Genomic DNA, 21,811 nt, shown 5'->3' on the forward strand with positions numbered 1-21,811 from the left:
TTTCCAGGGGAAATGTCACTCTGGTGGAATTTACCAGAATTCCTATACGAAATTATTTATATTTGTCTCTCTTTTCTGTTGACTAAACTTAACAAGTGAACATGTTTCGGGGGAAATTTTCAGCAGGTTTGGAACTGCCTGAAGGTTTTTTCCATGGGGTAGGGAATTTTCTGCGGGAGAAATTTGCCTTTTTAGGAATTATCCACGGGAGCATCTTTCCACTTGGGGGTGGGGGATTTCCAGGAAAATTTTTCGACGGAGAGGAGTTTTCTGACATGATTTGAAAAACGATCAGAAATCAAAGTCTTTTTCAAATGAAGCCATACTAAGAAGAATTTTCATGTGGAATCGTCCGCAAAAAATTTCCTGGTGGATTTTCAGCGAGGATGGAATTGTCACACAGGGTAATCTTCTAGGGATGGGTGGGAGGGGGTATTTTAGATGTAAAGAATATTACTTTGAGTAATTTTCTGTGGGGGAGGGAATTTTCCCTGGAGGAGAGCTGTATTAAAAGATTTAATGCCAAACTGCCCAGCCATGACAGAAAACAAAAAAAATATAAAAACGACAACGGGTCTATGGCAAGTAAATGAAAATGATGAAAAAACAAAACGAATATTTCACCCGTATCTAACAAGGTGTCATCAGTGTAGAAAAAAAATAAACTAAAACTAAAAATATACATAAAACTAAAAAAGACTCACCTAAAAATATAATGTTCATATGTTACTTTAAAATGTTTAATCCAGTTACTTTTGTGAGGTGGTTTCACGAAGGTAGATTCAAATTGTAAATGTTAAGCAATTGTATATTATATTTTTAGGTGAGTCTGTCTTAGTTTTATTAATATTTTTAGTGTTAGTTTTTTTTTCTCTACGCTGAAGACGTTTTTGTTTTTTCTTCGTTTTCATTTACTGGCCATAGACCCATTTGCCGTATTTATATTTTTCGTGTTTTCTAGGAGCTGTATTTCCTGGCATTATTTGAAAAACGAAAAGAAATTAAATAATGATAAAACTTTCTTAATCTTTTCAACTGAAACTAAGGAGCAATAGTAAAACCTAAAACAAATAGAATTTTTTACGTATATGAGGCGGTTTGTCCCCTCCTCAATGCCTCACTCTTTCGCTAAAGTTGATGTTTTGTCTCAATTCTTTAAGAACGATTCCTGAAACACAATATCCGTTCAATTAGAATAAGAAGTTTTTTTAAACTTCTAAAACACTTTAGCGTGGAGAGCGAGGTATTGAGGAGGGGGTTAGCCCTCCTCGTGTACGGAATAATTTATGTTTGGGTACTTACGTGTTATAGCGACCACACTTTGTTCTTGAACTGTAATGAAGCCGGTTTTCTGTGTCGACTTGGAGATAATCAGCTTAGCCTAAGCGAGATAAACGGTATCTATGCAGGTATATTTTAATAAAATGTTTAATATATAGAGGTGGTTAGACATTTAATATAATGTGTTCTGGGTGGCCCCAGTACCTTAATTCTCTGTCGTAGTTTCCATAATTTTGTTACTTAAGTTTTATACTTTCTTCATATTTTGATTAATTTCATTATGATTAACCTAACTTCCCTTCTTTGGTGTGGTCGCTATAACACGGAAGTACCTATGATCGTTTCAATGTTGCTCCTTAATTTCAGTTAAAAACCTTGTTTTATTTATATGGGCCGGTTATAACGAACACGGGGTAAAATTCTAGTTTAGCTACTTCTTGCTATCTTGGAATGACTAAAGTATGTCCTGGGAAGGTATTTTGGAGTACCTACCTTCACTCCTTCTCCCTCTAGAGGACCCTGGCCTTTAAAAAATTTTGTGTTATAAAAGTGAAACCTTGCGAAATAAATCTTTTGCTCAAATTAAGTTCATGAAAACTGTTTCCAGCTTCACAACTTTGCTCAGTCCTAATTTGTGAGGTTTTAAAAATCTGCAAATACATTTCCTAGATTTAGAACAAAACCATTGATATGCCTTAAAATTCTACTCAAATAACAGGAATTGCATTTTAAGAGTTAAAACCAGAGAAAAAGAAACTGATAACTGAAAAGTAAGGTAAAATACTGTTTTGTCAAAATTTTAATAGGTAGCCTATAGACTTGTCAAGCATTCAAATTTCTAAGACTTGGAAATCAGAAGAGGGTTAACATAGGAGCTTGGCAATACCCTCCCAGAGTATGTTTTTGGTCCTGGATTCATTACTGAAAGTTTCATTTGCCTAACCTAACCCCTCTTCAAGGTAACAAAAATTAGCTAAACTAGAATTTTACCCGAAGACGGTACTTATTATATTCTAAGCTACAATTTAAATTATAGTTTATTTATTAATCTCAAGCAAGAGCATGAGTAATAGCATTATTGTAACAAACTTTTTGTTTATCTAAGTGCAAAGGTTCGAAAAAAGATAAACCACATCCAAATTTAGTTTACTAGTTTGATGATTATCACCGAGAGTTTTCTTCCCATCGTAGAAGAACAAAGGTAAGGCGGAGCAACAGATATCATCCATTTGAGGGGACAGTGAAACAACTTCGCGATGAAACAGCGAGCCACAATCAACAGTTCACCATTTGCTACCGTGAGCTTCTCTGGGAAAGTTGCACAGAATAAGCAGTGTTACCCGCTTTCAGGATGTTCTCTCTGTTAAATTTTTGCGCTGTGCCAATACAGCCGAGTGCTCCAGAAGATGTGTTAAGGGGTGAGTGGCTCATTTCTTATGCAGATTTACGCAAATTGCGGTATTTGTCTTTTAGAAAATGTGCTGAAATTTATACGAGGGGTGACAATTTTTTTTGCAAGCTGGCTTAGTTTTTGGGTAAATTTCTACCAAATCATACTATTGACTTACGCATAAAGTGAATATACCACTCGATGCCTTTTTTTATGCTGATTATGAATATAATAATCATTTCGGAAATGAATTTCAGCCCCCCCTCTATATATGCCAATTCAGGGTATATATTTCTACATTAGGGGGGGGGGGAAATTTTGTTTATGATGTAAATGGTAGGTAAGTTTAAACTTTACCCCCACCCCCCCCCTACTGTAGAAATATATACCCTGAATTGGCATATATAGGGGGGGGCTGAAATTCATTTCCAATAGAAATTATTTTTATATTCGTAATCAGCATAAAAAAAAGGCATCGAATGGTGTATTCACTTTATTCCTAACTCAATAATATGATTTGGTAGGAATTTACCAGTTTTTGTCATTAATATTTAGTAACGTTGCGGTGACGGTACTTCCGTAATAGCCAGTACACACTCGAGAAGTTTGCTGAATGTAAGATCTAAGAAAACTGGTTTCATAGCCACAAATGACGAGTGACAGAATGCGTTGGACTTGTATAATTTGGGCTATATATGTGCATATTGGGGGGTGGAGTAAGGTTAGGTTACTTTAACCTTCCCCCCTCCCCCCGCACTCCTAATGTGCAAATATATAGCCCAAAGTGTAATATTATATAAACTAAAGTGTTATATTTTCATCATATTTTGGTATGTTTCATTGAAACTAACATAACTTCACTTCTTGAATGTGTACTGGCTAATACGGAAGTACCGCGTTGTCTAATGGTCCCAAGCCTAAATTAATTTACAACAGACAGTTTTGCATTTCCATAAGTGTGTGTGAATCATCCTTAAATTTTAAATTCAGGATAACTCAAAATTCTTCTCTTCAAAGTTGTCCACTCAGATCATTACTGCAAATAAATTAGGGCTAATTAAATTAATCAAGTAAAGGCTATTTAGTTGTCCTTCAATTAGGCTTTACTACTTACTTTAGGAAAAAAGCACGATCTTTTCTTCTTGACCTGTCAGACTGAACCTAAGTATAAGCCTATTTGTAATGAATGCCGTCGGAAGAAATCGTCAGGCCTATTAAAAGTTGATAGTCTAGGCCACACTTAAAAATAAACTACTTGTGTCCAGCGTTAGCAACGCTTTGAAATAAACTGTACCAGTTTGTAGACCAAAATTGAACCGCAAGAGGAAAATTTGTACCACCTAGACAACAGGTTAAAAATTTACCATAACAAGAGGACAAATTTTGATTTGTCCAATTTTGTCCAATTTGTAACAAATTTTGATGTGATAAAACTTGAACAGATATCCGATTAAAAAGAAGCAATTAAAACCTAAATATACAAAAAAAAAATTGTATTGAACCAAAAAAATTACAAATGTACCACAATGAACTAGGACCTCTAAATTGTACCAAAAACGATATAAGCGTATCGCGTTGGCAACGCTGATTGTGTCTCATATAAAAGTTTTCCAAAAAAAATAAATCTGATAACTAGGACCGAGACAGTGCCCAATGGGAAAGCGTTACGTTAAGGTGCAAACTCCTCTCTTCTAGACCGTTTAATATTCAAGATGTGCGAGATATAGGAGATATGAGAACTAAATGCACTGGCTTTGTAGATTTGTTCTAAGCCTAGCTAATGTTTATTTATTTATTTTCTTATTATTCTATTTATTTACTTAGCTCAATTGAATAAACAAATTGAGCTGGTTGAAATATTAGAGTCCAAGGGTGCGATAGAACTTAGCTCTCTATTAACATTGGGTTACAGATTTATGGCGAGGGAATGATTCATCAGTTTCACAAACAATCTAAATACGTAAATGCAGATATTAGCAAAGAGTATAAGTTTAATCTGTTATAAGTTGGTCATAACCTTCCAGCCGAGTGATTTTAATGTCTCACTTCTGTCCAAGACACGGAAAGTATCCCAGAGTCAAACTAGAACTAGAAAAAACAATCTTACAGCTTCTCTTATAAATTAGTTTATAGGTAGATACACTTTTAGTCCTTAGGGTGTGAAACCCAGGTTGTTTATCCAGTGTATATGTGGGGAAAATACAAGAGGAGACAATTTTCCTGTAATTAAGTTCTTTTTCTTATCCTATGCTCACGGGAAGAATTTCTTACCCTTTCTCTTCGCGGGCAGTTTTGAAGTAGTGGAAATCTTTATGAAAATAGAATTGAGTGGTTTAATTTCGGGGAGTATTTAATTTATTTTAAACAATTTGACTTTTATAATAAATCACTATCGGGTTATTATTGTATAATAACCACGCTATACATTGCATTGCTCTATAGCGGTGTCTTGAATTAACCCGCCAAAAACAGGTTTCTTCTGACTGGTTTCCATTACAGTATATAAAAGAGTACGTTTAACATAGGAGTACCATTAAACCTATGTGCTTTTATAATCTACTCTTAATTTATTTTGGAGGGGGCCCAATCTGTTGTGTGGGCAGATATTTAAAACAGACAAAGACAGGTGAATGGCATGTTAAATACAAAAAGTTCGTACTAATCACAAAAATTTTGTTTTTTGGGCGTGGTGCATAGGCCCAGTCATCTTATGTGCGTTCCTGTTTGAACAAAGACGAAATATTTGCCACAAAGGGTTCAAGAAGGGCTACTTTATACGATTCAAGTTAGACAGTTTATTAGATTAGCCAGCCACAGATTTTACGGTTGGTTAATCTGTCATCCAATAATGTCATAAAATATAAACCGTCTGTTCATTCTGTTTAGAAATAAGAAATTAGTTGTTGAAACCTGATCAGGTTCGTTCCGCACGTGGTCTTAGGCGATACTCATGTTATGTTTTGAACCCGATGGCCCATGAAAAGAGGGGTGTGCTTCATAATGTTATTTGAGTAGATTTCGGTCGCATGCGAGATGATTCTCTGATTTTCGGTAGCAGGTGTTTTCGGCTTATGGCTTCACTTCATGTGTATGACGTTTTTTTATATTCTCCTTTGGGCTATGTTGGCTACTATGAACATAGGCGTAGATAAAGATTCTTCGTGATGAAGGGGGAGGGGCAAAAATTAGTATCGTATGTCAAACCTAGGCTTTATACACGCATGTTTGAACATTTCTGGGGAAAGGGGGCACGGTTCCCTACTAACTAAGCCCGTAATTGCAATAATATCTATAAAGTTAATAGTCATTCACTTACGGTGACATTTATTCTAATTTTTTTAGTACAATCCCTTTATATTGGCCTCTCTAAAGAAGTCCAACAAGAGATGCTACAGTCAAACGGGAGAGACGCAATGAAAAATCCGTTTTTACAAGATGATTCACTACACCCCTGCAGAGAAATTCATTGTATAGGGTGGTTTTAAGATATTTAAAGTGTTGTTTTTTGCAGTTTTTTTTGGGGGGGGGGGAAGGTACCTAGGTTAGGTTAGGTTACGTATTTAACATATGCTATTCTTTGCCCCCCACCTCCTTAATGTGCAAATATATAGCCCAAATTTGTTTCTAAACTATTATATAGTCATCATATTTTATTTTATTTCATTAGGATTAACCAAACTTGACTTTTTAGAGAGGCCCATATAAAGGGATTGTACCATTTATTTTGGTGTGTGCAACCGTCCAAAATGAACACATGTTTCTGGTGATGCATTTTGTATTTAGAAATTAAAGATTAGGGACTCAGGGCGATTGAGCTGTAAATACTGTAACTAATAATAGTATAGAATACACAAATCTATAAAGGAAACATAAGAAAAACATTATTTCGCATATAAGACGAACAAAACAGCTTGAACTTATTTTTTCTTGACAATATTGAATCTTATTTAGATTTGGCTTTGTTCTTAATACAAACGTATTGTATATAAATATATTATTTTTTTCGTGATTTATTTTTTTATTATTAATGACGATTAAAATAATTAAGATATTGATCAATCAACAAATAAAAGACCGTAATTGAACTATTAAATTATTGTAAGGGAGAATATCCGAAATATTTGTAGTTTTCCATTATGTGGGCCTTTCTGAAAAGTCAAGTTTGGTTAATGCTAATGAAATAAAATAGGATGAATGTATAATAGTTTAGAAACAAATTTGGACTATATATTTGCAGATTGGGGGGGGGGGTAAAGCATAGTATATATTAAATACGTAACCTAACCTAGGTACCTTCCCCCCCTAAACCCCAAAAAACAACAGTTTAAATATAGTTCCCAGAGTGAGAAACCCCTCAATACTTGTTTATACAACATCAGATAGCGTCAAATCTTTGCTTTTGTGTAGGATGCCTCGGGTTTTTCGTGACTGGTTTCCTTGTAGAAGCCCACATAATGGGAAAGTACCGAAATATTTACAAGATTGCTATTTTGGGGAAGGCATACAAATTCCAAATGCGGGAAAAAGTTGATGAATTATACGGACAATATAAAAGCCAGCTGATCATTTGCACGTATACGCTCTGGAAACACTAGAAGAAAAACAGGCACTTATGTATTATAACAAACACAGTCAAGAAGTTTGCTGAATGTAAGATCTAAGAAAACCGGTTTCATAGCCACAGAGACAAATGGCAGGTGACTGAATACGTTTGACTTATAAAATTTGGGCTATATATTTGCATATTAGTGGTGTTGGGGTAAAGTATAGCGGATCTGCATGCAAATTATGTTAGCTACAATTATTTTGCAAAATATGAAGTAAAAATAGTTTACTAACTTCACGCTGTCCAAATATTTTACCCCCAACCTCCACCTAATGTGCTAATATGTAGCCAAGATTCATAGTTTTGTTACTAAGTATTATATTTTCATCACGTTTTGGTATATTCCATTATAATTAACCAAACTTCACTTCTTGAGTGTGTTTGGTATAATACATAAGTACCGAAAAACTACGCGTGATTACCCCTTGGTTCCTTGTAAAACACTTCCAAAAAGGTTGCCTACCCATTTCCATGTTTTTAGTTTTACCATAGTTTTAACATATAGAATGAACCCATTTAGTATCTTTTGTGCGTCAGAAAGAAAGCTTTAGGCATGTCTCCTTTGGTAAGAAAGAGAAACCAATACGACTCGTTGCATAACTTTTCATAAGGAACATAATGAATTAGATTGATTGTATATATATATATATATATATGTATATATATATATATATATATATATATATATATATATATATATATATATATATATATATATATAAATGGGTCATGAATGTACACAGAAGAACTTTTACTAAAATTCAATATTTTCTCGGGTTTATTAGGACCTTAAATTTAAATCACAAAAATATATATTATTTACCCCCCCCCCACCCCCGAAAAAATTCAGTATGTACCTGCGCTGAGTAAAACTTATGTCCCCTTTATTTGTTTTTGCTGTGTGGTCGTCGTTTTTGTGATGTAGGTTACCACTTATTACGCATTCATTATGGTTTTCTGTAATTATGTTAGCTAATTTGGCATTACGTCCGAAAGTGTCCTGACCTTAGTACATCGAGTTGCCTCAATTATAAAGTAGGATACGTCTGTGTTTTACATAACCTTTGACCAATCTTCAGTACTTGCTTCTTCTTTTTATCTAAAATGTCCGCAACTGATTACGCCTTTTCACGCATTTATTTCCCGCCCTTTTAACCTTTTTCATCTGTTTAGTATCTTCAATTTTGCAATTAACTATGAAATTTCTTTCTGTGAAATTATAGTACTAATAATAATTGATTTAATTACCTCAGCAGATTATTATCTTCTTCTTTTTTTAATTTAAAAGTTATTTGTATGTCATGATTTGCTTCTGAGTTTTGAATTGAGAAATCCTAAATTAGCAGTAAAAAGGTTAACACAGAAAACAGTTTTCTTGTGTGATGATAGAGGGTGGGGGGGGCATAACGTCAAAAGATTAAAGAAAAGATAGTTCATACATAAAGATGTGTAAAAAGTTACAGAAAAAAAACGTACAAATCTCGAAATTCAGAAAATAAGGACTGAAAGCCCACTTAATTTGGCAACCCCCCCCAAAAAAAAGTAGAGGATTTTTGTTTAAAGGACTTCAGTGTTCGAGAGTATAATCGGTAAGTCGCTCTCTCTTCCTGACATATTTGGAAGTATATAAAATCGAATCTTTCATAAGGTTTAGTTTTAAATATACGCCTGTGACAATTTTCTCCATATTGTGATATTTTTCCCGAATAGTAAAAAATGTTTACTTTCTGTTTAAATTGTTTCATCTCAGAGAGAGAAGTCTCTGTCTACCCCTTCACTCTTCGGGCACGCATGAGCAAGGTGGACTACCTCCGGAATGGCCCAACTAAATATAAAAAACGGCGATTGAATAAACTATAGCTGTTATCAATGAATCTTCCAGCTGCGGGCCGCTTTAAAAAATGTATTCCAATTTACGTTCCTGTAAATAATTATCTTAAGTATAGATTTCTCTTGCTATCATATAGTTGCTATTTTACAAATATAAGCTTTAATGATGAAATATTTTCTTAAATTTTCCTTTAGTTCGACTTGTTTTTCCCTGAAATAGCACCAGATTTAGGAGTTTTAGTTGCTAAGGTATAAATAAATTATTTAACATATTATTAAATCTCTTTTACAGCTGGCTTTTGACCAACTGTTGCCTCTAAAGAAGTCTTTTATTTCTTTGTATCATTGTCTTCCCTCCCCTTATGTTTTGTTATATGGGGCATCATTTTCATTATTTTCTTTCATGTGTGCCAGGGATATTCAAGGGATTATGTATTTTACTTTAGCCAGCTCATTAATTCCGATCACGTAAACTCTAAGGACATTAGAAAAGCCATTACTGTTTATCATGAGGGTTTTCAATGTGGTTAGTCAATTCTTTCATCCTGGAATCCAATGAAGAAAAAGAAACCACTTTGTTGGGAATGAGCTTGGTATGTACCCACCTCGGAGAATACATTTCTACAACTCTGTGGAGATATTTTTGAATGGTAGAGGAGATAGGGGGTAAAGAGATTTTAGTGTTTAGGGATTGCTTTTTGGTGGGAAGGGGGGATGAGCTTTCTGGCTGGACGGATGGGGATATGATTTCCCCCGTCTTCAATCAAATGTTCAAATTAAAAAAAATTGAAAATGCTTCGATTCCATTTGACTCATTTCCAAACTACTATATGTCAAAAACAATTGCCCGTAAATAAAAGAAAAATCTATCGGTAATACATTAGCTGCAGAAAGTGACAGAGTCGCTTGAGTTACCCCGATGACTCCCATTTATTTTTCAGGCTAGAAGGAATCAATCATCACTTTAAAATATCAGTGATTTGAATGTACTTACGAAGTACTTAAACCGTATCACTGAACACGAAAAGATATAATATAAAAGAAAATGTCTAGTAGCTAAGTTTGGTTGGACCCCCTGCTGTTTCAAGTATTCCCCTCCCTCTATCTGCCTTTACTGATAAGCAATCACGAGTCAAACCATTAATTCCACCCACAAACCTCTCCCGTTTATAATTGCAGAAAATGCTGAACTTTATCTTTTCCGTCGCCACCGTCCCTGAATAAGTAAAAAAAAATGTAATGGAAGCAGTAGGAAATATCTTTTTTCTCCTTACCCCAATTTTATCTCAACTTCTTTCGTAAACCTCTGATTGTTACGCTATGTTTTTTCAAGTTTATGTCTTCCTTCAGTTTTATTTTACTTTTCCCGTCCCAGAAGACAAAGAGAAGCCCTTCCGTTGTCCAATATATCCTTTCATAAGGATACATGTTTAATCTCTGTCCACAATGGTCATTACTGTTCCAGTCCTTGGAAATGAGCCGTAAATCTATAAGGACCGAAGAACTATTTGGATTGGCTAAGTGACCGTCTTCCAATTAATTGACAATATAAACGACAGATGGCCTACGATATTTAACATTGAATAGATGACGATGATATTAGTAGGGGGCTATATGGGGGACATTTTTGTAAATCATTGAAACATTGCCTTTTACACAAAATTAACTTAATGTTCAGAACTGTGTAATTAGGTTTACAGACTGATGTTATTCACAGTTTAATTTTTAATGGAAAATAAGTAAGTGTTAAAATAATTTTGAAAGAAGATTTATGAAAATAGATTATTAATTTCTCATAGGCTATATGATGTCCTCAAGTTCCAAAAACGAAGTGATTAATATATTGTGTGGAATTTAGAGATTTTAGTTTCGAATAAGGGTTTTTATTTAAATAGAGGGACCCAATTATTTATTTTAAGATTTTAACTTCAGTAATCAAACTGGCTGTTTGATATAGTCACATGTGGAAAGAATTTATTTCACAAGAAAAAAAACCCACAAAGTATAAATAATTTATGAAAAAAGGGAAACTGAGGAAAATCGTAAAGATCTTAGGATTCTAGCGGAGAGATTGAGATCAATCAGTATTTTTTCCATGTACGCGCCTCACTTGGTACTTTGAACCCCTCCCCCTTTTAAACTCCAATTCTGATTTTTACTAAGACCTGAAAAAAGAAGAAAAAATCACACAGGATTTAAAATGTAGATCAAGTTCAGGTATTTGTAACATGAAACAATAAAAAATGGTATCCAAAATTTTCCCACCCCCGCCCCTCCCCTCTCATGAATGCAACTTTTTACCAGACTTTTAAAACAGACGAAGTAAAAATGGATCAAATAAAATTTAATGTCGCAATAGTCAAAAAGCCATTACCAATTAGCGTATAAGAAACCCAGGTTTTTAAGTAAGTTTTTGTTTTGCATATTGGCTTATAGCTTCAAGCATGACTTACCAAGAGAAGCAGTTTTTTTCCGGCAGCCACTTCTTACATCTATTAACAATCCTGCTTGTTAGACTACTTCAGTGGAAAAAAATAGATTGTATGTGCGACACAAATCCACAAATTAATACAAAAAATCTACTTGATATCCGACTAGTATAATTATCCATCATTAAGTAATGTTATGTTTGACTTGTTTTTCCTCGTCAATCAGGTCTATAAGACAACTGTTTCTTTTTTAGATCTCTATGGTGTCGAAGTAATAACACCTCAGGTCCAGACTAGTAAACAAAGGGACTGCAATCGAATTGAAGAAAATCATCACGTTGACGATACTACTGACGACGAACATGACCCTGTTGAGGAGGATCGTCTCGTTGATGATGCTACTGATGATGAATATGATGATGATTTGTATTGTCCTGTATGTCATTCTCCTTTTTGGCAGTTAGTGGCGCGACGAATTCAGCAGTCAACAAATAGAGAAAGATGGCGGTTATATATATTGGTAGCGTTTCATCGCTTTCAAAGACGTCGGGAAGACTTTTAAGGTCACAATAAAATGGTTATGCTACCCGATTTGTCTTTCGCTGTAAATAATTGGTTGATTTTGCTAAAAAAAGAGAAAAAACCACTGGATGGGCTCTATGCATCTCGGCTGGATTTTGCCAGCCTCTTTTGTACCCAGCTTGTCTTTCATATAAATGTAGTGCTTTTTTAGATTTTTTTTTTTACTTTTATAGACTATCTGGTCTTACTGAAGTATGTGATCTCTGATGATCACTTTACATTCAGTTTCAAATTAGTCGATGTAGTTTTTCTGATCTCCTTTTCAAAGTGTTACTTACCTGTTTTTACATTTTGCATTAAGCTTTACTCGTGTTACATTGCATTGATATATAAGTACTCCATTAATCACACGAACTTAAAATTCAATTGAATTTAGTTTATGTATATTCAATCTAAGGAATTTTGTCAGTATAAGATGGCTCATTAATTTTTATTCATATTTTTTTAAATAGTCAAGACTTTGAGAGTTAGAAGTAACATTTTGTAACTTTTCTGCAGTACTGTAAGATTTATATTCTTATTCGTGGGATTTTTTTAGTGATTCCTGAAAATTTCATTTCGGTGGATGAAATGGGAAAAACGACATAAATGGATAGAGGCGACGTAAAAGTAAATACAAAGGAAACGTTTATTATACAGTTTATAAAAATTTTATTATACAAAGTAAAATTTTGTCGAAATCTTGAAATTGAGGGAAATGGGGGGGGGGGGCTGATTACAAAAATAAAAAAAAAATGATCCTGGTCAATATTTTAGAACATCTAAGATTTTTACTTTCGTTTATTTTATTAAATTATTGATGACTAAGTGATTAAATTACAGAAGCTTATGATACCTTGATGTGTTTCAAACTACTAATAAGCTATATGCAACGGAATTCAGAGCCAGTTTCAATTCCCCCTTCCCTGAAATGTGAACAATTGCATGAAAATACATGATTTTGTTTATTTATCGACTTAGTAAAACCTAAAATGACTTTCAATAGTAGAAGCCCTGAAAAAAAATGAGCCAACCCCTTCCCCCGTCATCTTTGAATCCAGTTGTGGGTATGGTCATGTTTGTGCGATTATTGGAGATACTCTGAAAAATAGGCAATTGCTTTTCTTGTGCAGTTAATTTAATGCTCCCTTCTGGTTTTATGTTGTTTTGTTTTATATGTCAATTAAAGAATTTCACTATGTAAAGCCTATGTGTCTTTTGTGCTTCTTTTTTGTTCTTTCAAATGCTACTAAGTTCAACGTAGGTATTTACTAAAAGGAGGCTGTCAAATCAGTAAAGAATTGAAGGGTCAATATTGGAAGAAGGGTAGGATATAACTTTATAGTGAAAGTTAAAAACAATAATCTTTTTTAATTTTAATTTTTTGCTTTTATTTAACATATTAAGCAAAAATATAAACCATTATAAATAAAAACACTTGGCTGTTTTTGTTTGGCATTGAAACGAAATAAGAGATGATGTTCCAAGGCCTTCAACAATTCTTAAAGCATCTTGACTAACACTTAAATGAGAGCTTTCTTCTGAAAAATAAAACAAAATTATATGTTTTATTTAAAAATAAAACATAAATATATCGATGCATTGATAACTGGTAAAACTTTAGATGACATAGAGAAAATACAAACCATACATTAAAATACAATGCTGAAGTTCAGCTAGGTTGGGGCATTGAAACTGTAAGATAAATCTTTACTTAAAGTAAGGTAATTTTGCTGTAAGGTAAGGTAAGTGATAATACAATAATTATAATAAAATTTCTATTTTTGCTAACAGAGGGCAGAGTTCGATGGGTTAGCTTAATCAAGGGCCGAATTTAAAGCTTTGATGCTCCTAAGCCCAAGCGTTTTTGCCACCCCGTTTTTGCGAAGTCCCCAAAAATTCGGGGATAGTAGAGGTACCTGAACTCTTAGCTGCCATTCTTGGGAGAAATCTGACAGTTTATAAGAGGCCAATTCCTTCTCTCCAGACTAACGGGACAGTGGTAAAAGATCCACAGGCAAAGGCTGAAGCTCTTGATAAGGCTTTTGCCGAATTCTCGAATCTAGACGACGACGGTACAGAAGTGCCAAATTTCTCCGACCGAACCGACACTGTCCTGGAACGCGTGAATTTTTCTGCTCCCAAGATCCTTCGCATTCTGCAACATCTTGATGTGACCAAAGCCACTGGTCCTGACAACATACGAAATGTTGTCCTCAAGTCCTGCAGTGCCGAACTAGCTGGACCCTTGTCATTGCTTTTCCGGCTGTGCTTTCGCTCCGGAACCTTCCCACGAACATGGGACTCCGCCCATGTTATACCTACTCTAAAGCCAGAAGGCGATCCAACGAGCTTGGGCTCCTACAGGCCTATTAGCCTTCTCTCCTGTGTTGGCAAAGTCTACGAGAGCGTCTCCAATAAAACACTTCATCAGTACCTGGAATCAAATGACCTTCTAGGCGATCGCCAATATGGATTCCGCCGGAAACGCTAAACATTAGACTGCCTAGTGGCCCAGTATCAAGAGTGGATAGAACTTCTGGCAATGGGATACGACATCAGACTATTATCCTTCGACATTGCGAAAGCTTTTGACAGAGTATGGCACCGTGGCCTGCTAAAGAAACTCTATGTGTATGGTTTTCGTGGATGTCTGTTAAAAGTGATTGAGAGCTTTCTTTCCGATCGTTCACTGCCGGTTGTTCTTGACGGGTTTATGTCCCGCGAATATCCAGTGAAAGCAGGGGTACCCCAGGGTACCCCTTATCTACATAAACGACATGGGAGACAACCTTGCAAACCCTCTGCATCACTTTGCCGACGATACCACGACATACTCAGCCGTCCCTAAACACGAAGACCCAACACAAGCCTCACTTTCCCTACAGATGGATCTTTTGAAAATTGAAAAGTGGTCTGATGCATGGATGATCAACTTCAATGCATCGAAAACAAAGGAGCTTCTAATTACCCGATCAAAGGTGCCACGTCAACACCCCAGTTTCATCTTCAAAAATGAAGCTATAAAGAGAGTCGATGAGCTTCGTCTACTGGGGATTCATTTCTCCACCGATCTCTCTTGGAATTGCCACCTTGATAGGGTTAGAACCTCCTGCGCAAGAAAGCTGGGAGTTACTCTTCGCTGCAAAAACCTTCTTCCATCAAACTCGATCATCCCACTCTACAAGTCTTGGATCAGACCCATAGCTGAATATGGATGCCTGCTATATGCTGGTGCTCCGAAAACGCTGTTGGCACCACTTCAGAAGATCCAGAATAGGGCGTGCTGCGCCTCTACACAAGAATCACTCCAGCCTCTAAATGAAAGGTTTGATGTAGCGTCGATGGCTGTTTTCTACAAGTACATGAATTCACCTCCCTCAGACGAGCTCTCTCGAATTGTGCCCCCTTCGTCCAGCCGACAAGGCAGACACGAAGGCACACAGCTCGGTCCAATTATCTAAAGGAGGATACGCCGAAAACCGTGTACTCGAGGAACAGCTTCCTCCGGCGTTGCACTTCTATCTGGAACGATCTTCCTGGGGATATTATCCCTGCAAATCCCTCTGTTGACACCTTCAAAAGAAGGTTCAATTGACATTTAAAACCTTAAGGCCATTGAACGAGGTAAAAGAATAGAGGCATATCAGATCCTTCGAAGTACCTGGTGCCGTGAATATTGGAATAAAAAAAAAAATAAAAAAAAAAAAAAAAAAAATTGGTCGAGTTTGTGTTAAGAAAAGAAAACTCAGTAATAATTTTGTACGCCCCTGGCATTTTGCGCCTCTAGGTCCTAGCCTTTTGGTAAATCCAGGCCTGAGCTTAATACATTAAACATAAAGATAAATTTAACACTTCAAAGTAGTCTGTTTTTAGACAAAAATAACAACAGATCAAGAAAACAAGCAGCAAAAGGCAAAAAAAAGAAGAAGACGAAAGAACGGAGAAAAATGAGTAGATGCCAACCCAGCGCGAATATAATCTAAACCAAGATTGAAAATGAATATTACATTCGCAACTCCTCACAGCTTGACAAGGAATAATCTTCAAAACAGTTTTTTTTTTTATTGATGAACGATTCTTAGGAATTTCTTCAGCCAAGTGAAATTATTTACAATATAGTGGATCTGGTACCTTAATCAAAATTTAGTCCTTTATGAGTTAAGTAGAGGAAGACACATGGATTTGGTTTGTTTTTTCTTTTTATTTTATTTGTGTTTTGATGCTGGTTTTGTTATGTTTATGTTCTGTTTTTTTCCTATGGCCCAATGGCTTTTTTTGGAAATACATACATACAATAGTAAACAGAGTTCACTTGTAAAAGAACGCTAAGACTCGAAAATTTGTTGTTCTTTTAACTCATTTCCAATTCCATACTAAAGGACTAATTTGGTTTTTTATTCTTTTCCCTTGCTGAAAATTTGACATAGCAATAATGGGTAAATACAGAATAATAAAAAAATGGGTTATTTAGAATCTCTTTATGACATACAATAAAAAAATTATCGACTTAGGACAGCACGTCACAAATAATAAACCAATGAAGTTAAGCGCACTTTTTAGCACTCAAGTGTAAAACAGTAATTTACCTCTTTTTCAAATGGACTGAACTCATAACTCTTGAATTAAAATTTTGCCTCTATTATTATAATAGCACAGTATATTAATAGTAACATGGAAGTTTAATCTAGCAGTATAGTAGTAGTAGCGGTATAGTTGTATTATAGCATAGCAGTAGGCTATAGTAATACTGATCTTTAATTGTCATTTTGACCGTTGGTAATAAATAATTGACCGTAGCAGTAACCTACACATGATTTTTAGGAGGGTTAGGGCGAACTCGTGAAAATAGCAAAATCAATTTTATATTAGTGAAATTTGGTACTCCTTTGTACTCTTGTTTAGTTTGCAGCCTTAAAAAACTTGATAAAAGAAACTCAGAGATAGGTTGGACACACCTCCACCCCCTTAGAGGGCCAGAAATAATAAAAAAAAATTAACAAAAGTTACCCAGCCGCAACAAAATAATTTCAGGCTTCTCCCCTCCCCGTGTTATTTTAGAAAAATGATAAAATTATCCAGGTTCTTTTGACTTGTTTATGTGATTTCAAAGCATGGTTGCCTATAAGCTGAGTTTTAGGGGGGGGGGCTTACCTGGTCTAATTGCCCTTCCAATGTTGTATTGTATAATAGAAATTTAAAAAAAATATAAAAATATAAGGCAGCGTCATTCAGCCAGGGGATGGCACCCCCTGCCCCCCTTATGGGTGTCCATGTTCCGAAGCTGCAATAAATAATTTTCGGTCCCCTGGAATCGTTTTCATAATATTTTTTAAACCATCTTCTTAATCCACCTGGTTTTCAAAATCAGCCATTGAGCATAAAATAATGAGAAATATAAATAACTTAAAAGGTATGATCTTTGATGAAACCCATACAATTATTGGAGGGTGGAAAATCTGTTAGCCATAGTTTTCCAAAGAGGCTGGGAAGTAAAAACTAAACGTAATAAGAAGAAAAGACAAAGCGTGAGTCACGGAATGAAACTAAGGGAGTCGGAGAAAAAAAAAAAAAACAATGAGCAAATTGAAGATAAAATATTCCATCTGTATCTCCATCAAGGTACCGTCAAGAGAGTTGAAAAATAATGAGCAGGCAAAAAGTTGAAACTGGTAAATATGAAAAAGTCATAAAAAGTCAAGTTTGGTTAATGCTAATAAAATAAAATAGGATGACTATATAATAGTTTAGAAAAAAATTTGGGCTATATATTTCCACATTAAGGGGATTAGGGGACAAAGCATAGCATATATTAAATACGTAACCTAACCTAGGTACCCCCCCCCCCACCCCAAACACGAAAGAACAACACTTTAAATATCTTAAAACCATGCTATACAATGTATTTCTCTACTGCGGTGTATTGAATCATCTTGTAAAAACAGATTTTACATTGCGTGTTTCCCGTTTGACTGTAGCATCTCTTGTTGGACTTTTTTAGAGGGGCCCATATAATGCGAAAGTACCGTTTTTATTCTTCTGAAGTAATCTGGCCAAGATAGATCCAAGGTATAGGGCCTCACGCAGGAGAGGAGAACTGGATACCCCATAAATGCTAAATTTTCCTAAATTCCCTCGCCCTTTTGTATATGTTTTTATAAATTTGTACTGATTTTGGACCTTCTGGAGAAATAAAGCCTTGTGTATGTGCCTACCAAGGGAATGTTCAACTGTAGAGAATGGAAGGATTCAGCCTGGGTTCACATTTACCAATGTAATATACTGTTTTAGCTTAATTCTATTTCGTATATATAGCTTAGTTCTTCAAAGTGAAAAGATCCGTCATTTCGTTATTAGAGTTCACCTGGTTACTCGTAATAAGCGAAAGACACGGGTGGCCGAATTGATGACTATACATCCCTAATTTCAATTGGGCATGATACCGACCCGCGCCGGTGTAACACAAAGCTGTCCACATCAAACCATTATGGCTTGTGTCTCGTCGTTAAATCTCAAACAACATGTTTATCTATTTAATTGTCCTGCGAGGACCATCATCAACCAGCCTAATAAATGAAGGAATAAATTGAATGCTGAGAGGCTCTCATATTCAACTCGTTTGTCACGCCGATAATCCCATTGAAATAGAAAGCATTTGCCAATTAATTGCTTTCTATTGCAATCAAAATTAGCGTAAAGGCTTTTCATCGTAAACCCTTGCGGTCGTGGATATATTGTTTCCTTTTGTTCCCGTTTTAACAGTGTTAAAACCTAATGACAAATTAATTGAAATAAAATGACGAAGGTAGTGATCTGTTTGAAATCAAGGAGGGTAAGATATTTGAAACGCCACCTTTCGACATTCTAATTCTCGTCCTGTCATTTAAAAACTTTTGGTTATACTTGTATTATATTTCAAAAATCGTTGAATAATCATCAGTACCTTTTCATTTGTTCTTTTTAGTAAATCATATTCATTTGTAATTTCGTAAACATACTAAAGAAGAAAGATGGAGGAGATAATCTTTTTTTTTTATCTAATCTTAATCTAAAACCATGTTCATGCTTATCCCATTCTGTAAATTCTTGATTTTTATAAAAAAGCTCAGTCACAAATCGTATTACATTTTACTTCACAAAAGGGTCAATACATGGTCACTGAAGCTTGGAGCATGGTTGCCAACTGTTGACGTCCATAAAGAGTGCAAATTAAGGAAAAAAAAAGAGTGATTTTTTTTCAAAAAGATTGCAAGTAAAAAAATTTGCATGCGGACGGTTGCCGCTGCCTACGGCATTATGCCTCATTACCTCTGATGCATAAAATAGTGCATTTCAACCGAAAAGTGTGCAAGTTGGTAGCTCTATTCCTTGGGTTAATTACACTTCTGATGAAGTTACCAACTACTGACGTTCAAAGTAAATGAAAACTAACACCCAAAAGAGTGATTTTCACTCTTTCGCATTCCCTCTGAGGTAGAAAAGAATGCATTCACTGGTAAAGTGTGCAAGTTGGCAACCCTGACAGGGAGGCTATATAGCTAGCATTAATAGCTCTAAACTATTATATGTCTCTGGGGGTTTTTGCGATAGCATTCTGGCCAAAGTTTTGTTTTGCAAGACAAAATTGCAGAAATTGGCAGTACTCTATGGCAATATTTTTTTCTTTGATTAAAAGAACATTTGAGCTTTGGCTCTTCACTGGAATCACCCCTCTCTCCATGGGCACCCATAAGGGGGGCAAAGGGGTGCCAGCCCCCCCCTGGCTGAATGACGGTGTCCTATATTTGTATTAATTTAAAAAAAACTTTTTCCACCGAATAAGTTTTCAATGAAAAGTAAAGAGCTCTATTAAGCCAAAAATGGGCAGAAATAAAGCCAAACAATCTTCCAAGCATAAAACTACCATAAATCACTATCAACAATTAAATGAAACTCATAACGAACAGAAATTATAATAAATAGCCAAACTCAAAACAAACAAAAATTAACATTTTTTCGGAGGGGGTTTTACACAATTTTTTTTTTATAAACTTTATTTTATGTCCATTTTTGTTATGTTTTTACGAGTCAGATAAACATTTCGAGGGGGGGATTCAAACCCCCTAACCCCTCCTCCCTGGATACGACCTTGTTATCAGCCCTACTAATGTTAGTTTTTACTCATTTCGAGTTTGACTCGGCTATTTATTCTAATTTCTGTTCATTTTGAGTTTCATTTATTTATTGATAGAGATTTGTGGTAGTTTTACGCTTGGATGATTACTTGAATTCATTTCTGCCCGTTTTCTGGCTTAATGGAGCTCTTTAGTTTTGTTTGAAAAACTTGTTTTGTAGAAAGTTTTTTTTTATATGAATTTCTGTTTGTTTTTTATCGACATTCATTTTAATGAATTTTTTTTTTATATCTTTTCGGTTTTTTCTATAAGAATCCATAGTTTGGCATAATTGTGGTGGTTCGACTTGCCCAATATCCCCAAGGAAATAGTTAATAGACCGTTCTACTATGCTGAACAAAATAGTTGTCTCAAATCTTTGACTAGATGTGTTTGGGAAATAAATCGGCTTGAGAGACGGGCTGATTGCCCTCCAATCTATTTTTAGTCTTAGAAAGGACCCTAGAACTTTTAATTTTGAATCGAACTAGCTTCTTTAAATATTTCAATGATACTTCTAGCTATTATAGAGCGGGGCTGCCTATGATATTGCTTATATGTCTTTTTGAAAACCTGCATGTATACAGTTTTTTTTTGTTTAATTGGAACACTCCCTAAACACTTCTAAGAAGTTTCACCGTAATACTCTTTGCGTCATTAGTTGCAGTAACTGTAGTTGTAGTACTAAAAGTATACACATAGTGCCCTATGGCTAGTTCAAAATCCCCCACAACTTACTCTTAAAGATCTAGCTTAATAATATAAGTTGTTCTTGAGATACTACTTTGTCACCTTTTTGAAAGTCCACATGCTCATTGTTTGTTTTGACTAAGTTCGACGTCCGCCTAAATATTTCTTATATTTGTTTACTGAAGACGTTGTTATATTATCTTTAGACTATTGGCTATAAAATTGCTATCTCACAATTTCGATCTAATGTGTCTGGGGAAAATAGTATATCAGGGGGGGGGGGGCTATTTTCTCTCGATCAAACTTGACTCTTAAAATGGAACTAGAGCTATGCATTTCAAATCAAATGAGCCTCCTCTAAAGTTCACAAGACCACCTCTTTCTAAGAACCTTGCATCCACCCAGGGCATAGCTTAAAACCCTTACCCCCATACTCTGGGGGGTTTTGTCAACCCAAAAGACCATGTTATGAGATCTTTGGACGATTTTTTAACAAATTGCTATCTTAAAATTTCTATCGGATGCATTTGAGGAAAATATGACGTGGGGTCGGGCCATAGCTGCCCTCCGATAAATTTGACTTTTAAAGATGGCTCTTCAACTTCCGATTTCCAATCCAATGAGCCCCCTCTGAAGTTTATACCACCAGCGTTTCCATAAAAACCTTAAATACCCTCGGGGCATATCTTACAAGTAGAGTTGACCTTTTGAATTTGCGTGCAGGTATAGCAATTTCCATGTTATTTGCGTGCAGGTATAGCAATTTCCATGTTATTCTACTACTTTACGTTCCTTCCAATGCTATTCTGGGCCTTTACGCGGCGCCCCTGTACCAAACAGGTTTTTCTGGTAGGTATTCCAGTAGTCCAAT

At 35.3% G+C, this 21,811-nt stretch overlaps 1 protein-coding gene across 1 annotated transcript; it reads left to right on the forward strand.

The window, feature by feature from the left end:
* The first annotated feature begins 2,476 nt into the window (after positions 1-2,476).
* LOC148957040 (uncharacterized) lies at positions 2,477-13,296 on the forward strand. The gene is made up of 2 exons (XM_089088336.1): positions 2,477-2,699; positions 11,791-13,296. Exons 1-2 carry the CDS (start codon positions 2,633-2,635, stop codon positions 12,096-12,098), a joined length of 375 nt encoding a protein of 124 aa, XP_088944462.1. The 5' UTR covers positions 2,477-2,632; the 3' UTR covers positions 12,099-13,296.
* The last annotated feature ends 8,515 nt before the right edge of the window (positions 13,297-21,811 follow it).

The sequence above is a fragment of the Artemia sp. Qi Xiang Cuo genome, chromosome 1 (assembly GCF_049724085.1).
Source record: "Artemia sp. Qi Xiang Cuo chromosome 1, ASM4972408v1, whole genome shotgun sequence".
NCBI classification, from domain to species: Eukaryota; Metazoa; Arthropoda; class Branchiopoda; order Anostraca; family Artemiidae; genus Artemia; species Artemia sp. Qi Xiang Cuo.